The following is a 5,084-nucleotide window of genomic DNA, read 5'->3' as shown; positions in this document are numbered from 1 at the left end:
TAGAAGAAATAAGGCAGGACTGAAACACAGGGAGTCTGACTCAAGGGCATGTAAGTTAAAATACATTGTAATACCACCTCTTCATAATTCTTTTACATTTCACACAGTTAGGAAATCGTTAGCATACTGAGGTTTTCTTCCAAAATATAATTCTATAGAGATACTTTCATACTTTCTTTTAAAAAATACTTCTACAGAGATCTTAGTCATAGGAATTTTTAAAATTCTGTCACACAAAAAAAATTGACATAGCACATATCTCTCTATCTAAAAGAAACAGGCTTTTCATATTGTTGAAAAAACCATTGTCTTTTAAAATATTAACTGGAAAGGAATATCGTATAAGAAAATAAAATTACATATTATTTTATATTGTCCTATACATCTTAAAAAATCACTATCTTCCCCAAAGCCAACAGTTCCCTCAAAGAAAATGTGTTAATTGACATCTATTTATGTGGGAAATAATGTAAATCTTGCCTGGATGTTACGTATTTTTCATACATCTCTTCTCTAGCCTTTTTGGTTTCTTCAAGTTGAGTTTGAAGTCTTTCAAGTCGATCCTCTTCATGGGCACAGCGAACACTAAGCTCCATGTTTTGGCGATTGAGATATTCTTTATCCTTTTGCAGTAAAGTAACAGTCTGCTGTAAGGTGGCCACCTACATACATGTAGACACAAAAATCATACAGAGTGATGCCATCTTACTTTTCAAGGTTGACTGTATTAGTTTCTTTCCTTCATGTTTTCATTCACCACATGACAATTTTCCTTTTAAAAAGGCCTAATTCTTAGAATGCCTTTCTTTAAAATCCAAAAATAGCTACGAAAGTCTCTTTTTGGGGCCGTGCATGGTGGCTCACGCCTGTAATCCCAGCACTTTGGGAGGCCAAGGCAGGTGGATCATCTGAGGTCAGGAGTTCAAGACCAGCCTTGCCAACATGCTGTTGGCTACTAAAATGTAAAAATTAGCCAGGCATGGTAGCACATGCCTGTAATCCCAGGTACCGGGGAGGCTGCGGTAGGAGAATTGTTTGAAACCAGGAAGCAGAGGTTGCAGTGAGCCAAGATCACAGCACTGCACAATAGCCTAGGCAACAGGGCAAGACTCCCATCTCAAAAAAAAAAAAAAAAAGTAAAATAAAAAAAAAGTCTCTTTTTGGGAACCAAGTATATTAAAAACATGTCTCTCCCTCAAATCTACTCTGGGCTATTTTTTTTCACTAATACTGTACAATAAAATATAAGTGACTCTATTCGTAAGCTTACCTCTTTTGATAATTCACTTCTTTCTCTTGTTTGAATTATGTGAGAGGCTTCAAGTATTTCATGTTTTCTCCTAAGCTCAATTACTTCTTGTTCAAATGCATCACGTTCACTATTAAAAGAAAATTCAAATAGACATGTAATTTTGCATCCCCTTTTACAATAAACATTTTTAAAGGGTTGACTATGTATTAGGACACTGAATAGAGACACTAGCAATGGGGCTTGAGTGTAATTCCATTAACTATAAAGTATCTACTTTTCAGATTTAGAAGGAACTCTATTTCAGATCTTGTTCAGATACATAAATACCAATTTATCACTTCTAAGGAATAAATACATAAACTACATAAGCCAGTAAATAATAAAACTTACTAAGGTAGATTTGGTATTTTTTCACTAGTCATCTTCAATCTTATCTTAAGGTCAAAACTTTTAAAGAATGTATACATGGCTCTAGGCTTTCAGTTCAGTTAAGGTCAAAAAACACTCACAACTTATCATTTAGATTGCATAGAGATACACAAGCAGGCATTCTTGTGACCATTTCATTCACAAATTGTTTATGATTACCCAGATTTTAATTCCCATTTTAAAGCAAGTACCCCAAAAAAAAGTTATACCAAGAATTGGATTAAAACCTATAACAGACATTTTTTAAAATGAGCAGAGAAATCAATTTACTAACTCTTAACTACTTCTCTGCAGTCAGAAGCAGTCCCTTTGCACTTTATTTCACTGACCCACCTGGTATTTCCAAAGAGAGGGCTGTTAGGAATTGTTTTCTTTTGCATCAGCTTTTCAAACACTTTTAGAAAGTCTTTTTTTCTTCTGGTTAACAAAGCATTATGTTTATTGAAGAAAAACTGAGCAAAGCACAACATAACAATCACCTACAAACCCAATAAGTAAAGATGACTATCAGTATTAATATTCTGATACGCATTACAAGTACTTTGTGCTTTTTTATTTTTAAAATGTTTATTCTTAATTTTAAAATGTTTTAAATTTTATTTTGTGCTTTTATATGCAATTTTTATAAAATCTTTTTTTTTTTTTTTTTTTTTTTTTTTTTGAGATGAGGGTCTCGCTCTGTCACCCAGGCTGGAGTGCAGTGTTGTAATCATAGCTTACTGCAGCATCTAATTTCCGGGCTCAAGCAATTCTCCTGCCTCAGGCGTCTGCGTAGCTAGAACTGCAGGTGTGCACCACTATGCCAGGCTGGGGTGTTTTTGTTGTTAGTGGTGGTGGTTTGTTTGTTTTTTGCAGAGATGAGGGTCTGCTTTTGGCCAGGCTGGTCTCTAACTCCTGGCCTCAAGCAATCCTCTCACCTAAGCCTCCCTAACTTCTGGAATTACATGCATGAGCCACTGTGCCTGGCTAGCTTCTGAAGTCACTGCTTCAACAACTTTAAAACCATACGAATAGACTGAGGATTTCCAAAATTTCTTTTCAGTTGAGAAGCAGGTGGATTCATGAGACTGCCAACCCCAAGTCCATCAGAACAAGAGTTAATCATTTATGATTGAATTATCTGATGAGGGATTATTGTAGCTTTTGTTTAATATTGTTGATGTTGTTCTATGTTCTGGATATATAACACAGCCTTGTCGTTCTTACATATCTTTAACCCATATCTTTAACCCTTACATATCTTTAACCCATAACAATTTAGTAGATGTGGCATTTGTAAACTGAAACAAAACATTTACAAATTATCTTTTTCTCTGACACCCCCACCCTCTGTAGAATTCACAAATTCAAATTAGGTATTCTACTTTTCATGGTAATATAGTGATCTGTACAGGTTCAATAAGAACTTGTCCTCCTTTTAACCAGGATATATTAATAATTGGCAAATATGGTTATACAAATAAGACTGTGTTGGAAATATAAGAATGATGCTCTCTTAATCAAGTATAACCAGCTACAGTTAGAGAATTAAAGTTTAAAGTAGAGAGCCCCCTGAGGAAAACCTACTTAGTACTCAGCTTTCAGGGTCCCAGCCTTTGTTTCTCTTTGTGAGAAACAAAGACCAGGACCTCCGAGATTGTTTGATAACCTCAAGAAGAAAGAATTGGCCCAAATTATATATGGTGCAGGTGAAATCCAGAGAGAAAAGTTTCTTGAGTTTCCTTTGTAGCCTCAGGATAGGCAAATAATAAAAGGCTTTTAAAAATCTAATGTGAAAATCCCACAGCTAACATCAAATTCAATGGTGAAACCCTGAAAGCTTTTCCTTTAAGATCAGGAACAAGACACCTGCATTGAAAATAGTATTGGAAGTTCTAGACAAAACAATTACACAAAGAAAAAGAAGCATTCAAATTATAAAGAAAGTAAAATTATTTCTGTGCACAGATGACATTACCTAGTATGTAGAAAAATTTAAGGATTCCACAAAAGAACTGTTTGAACTAATAAATTCAGCAATGTTGTAGGATACAAAACCAACACATAAAATTCAGTTGCATTTTTTTTAGATGGAGTCTCACTCTGTCGCCCAGGCTGGAGTGCAATGGTGCAATCTCGGCTCGCTGCAACATCCACTTCCCAGGTTCAAGTGATTCTTCTGCTTCTGCCTCCTGAGTAGCTGAGATTACAAGCACGCACCACCACGCCCGGCTAATTTTTGTATTTTTAGGTGAGATGGGGTTTCACCATGTTGGTCAGGTTGGTCTCAAACTCCTGACCTCGTAATCTGCCTGCCTCAGCCTCCCAAAGTGTTGGGATTACAGGCGTGAGCCACCACACTTGGCGAGTTACATTTTTATATGCTAACAATGAGCAACCCAAAAAGGAAATTAAGAAAACAATTCCATTTGCAATAGCATCAAAAAGAATAAAATAATTAGAAATAAACTTAATTAAGGAGGCAAAGGACATCTGCACTGAGAGTTATAAAACATTAATGAAAGAAAATTTAAAAGACAGAAATAAATGGAAATGCATTCTGTGTTCATGGATTGAAAGACAATATTGTTAAGATGTCAATACTAATCAAAGTGATCTATATATTCAATCCCTATCAAAATTCCAATGATGTTTTTTACAAGAATAGAAAAATGCATCCTAAAATTCATATGGAATCTCAAGGGATACTGAATAACTAAAACAATCTTGAGAAAGAACAAAGTTGGAGGTCTTACACTACCGATTTTAAAACTTACCAAAAATCTGCATTAATCAACATAGTATGGTATTGGCATTAAAGACAAACAAACTAATGGGGTACAATAGAGAGTCCAGAAATAAACTATCACATATATTATAATTGATTTTTGACAAGGATGCCAAGACCATTCCATGAGGGAAAGGACAGTCTTTTTAATGAATATGTGAGGAAAACTGAATATCCACAAGCCAAAGAATGAAATTAGATCCTTCCCTTATACCATATACAAAAATAAACTCAAAATAGATTTAAGACCTAAATGTAACCAGAAAACTATCAAACTCTTAGAAGAAAACATAGGGGGAAACCTTCAGGACATTAGATTTGGCAATGATTTCTTGGATAACAAAAGCACAGGCAACAAAAATAAATAAATTGGATTTTATCAAAATAAAAACTTCTGTGCATCAAAGGACACTATCAATACAGTGAAATGCAATCCATGCAATGGGAGAAAATATTTGCAAATCATATATCTCCCAGGGAACCAATATTTAGAATGTATAAAGAACTCCTACAACTCAACAATAAAAAAGCAAATAATCCAATTAAAAAGTTAGCAAAGGACCTGAATGACTATCACCCCAAAGAAGATGTACAGATTGCCAATAAGCACAGGAAAAGATGCTTAACGCTAGGGAA

The 5,084-nt window shown here is 34.8% G+C and overlaps 1 protein-coding gene across 2 annotated transcripts in view; it reads right to left on the bottom strand.

The window, feature by feature from the left end:
* The window catches only part of PIBF1 (progesterone immunomodulatory binding factor 1), a 233,993-nt gene that overhangs the window by 187,037 nt on the left and 41,872 nt on the right, over window positions 1-5,084 (bottom strand). For both annotated transcript variants that reach the window (XM_017523632.2, XM_037736793.1), the window contains exons 7-8: window positions 1,271-1,379; window positions 481-662 (exon numbers count right to left, since the gene is read on the bottom strand). In XM_017523632.2, coding sequence (XP_017379121.1) covers window positions 481-662; window positions 1,271-1,379 — 291 coding nt within the window. The remainder of the gene's footprint in view (window positions 1-480; window positions 663-1,270; window positions 1,380-5,084) is intronic.

Source organism: Cebus imitator, unplaced genomic scaffold (assembly GCF_001604975.1).
Source record: "Cebus imitator isolate Cc_AM_T3 unplaced genomic scaffold, Cebus_imitator-1.0 Scaffold29, whole genome shotgun sequence".
NCBI classification, from domain to species: Eukaryota; Metazoa; Chordata; class Mammalia; order Primates; family Cebidae; genus Cebus; species Cebus imitator.
This window is presented reverse-complemented; position numbering and strand designations above follow the sequence as displayed.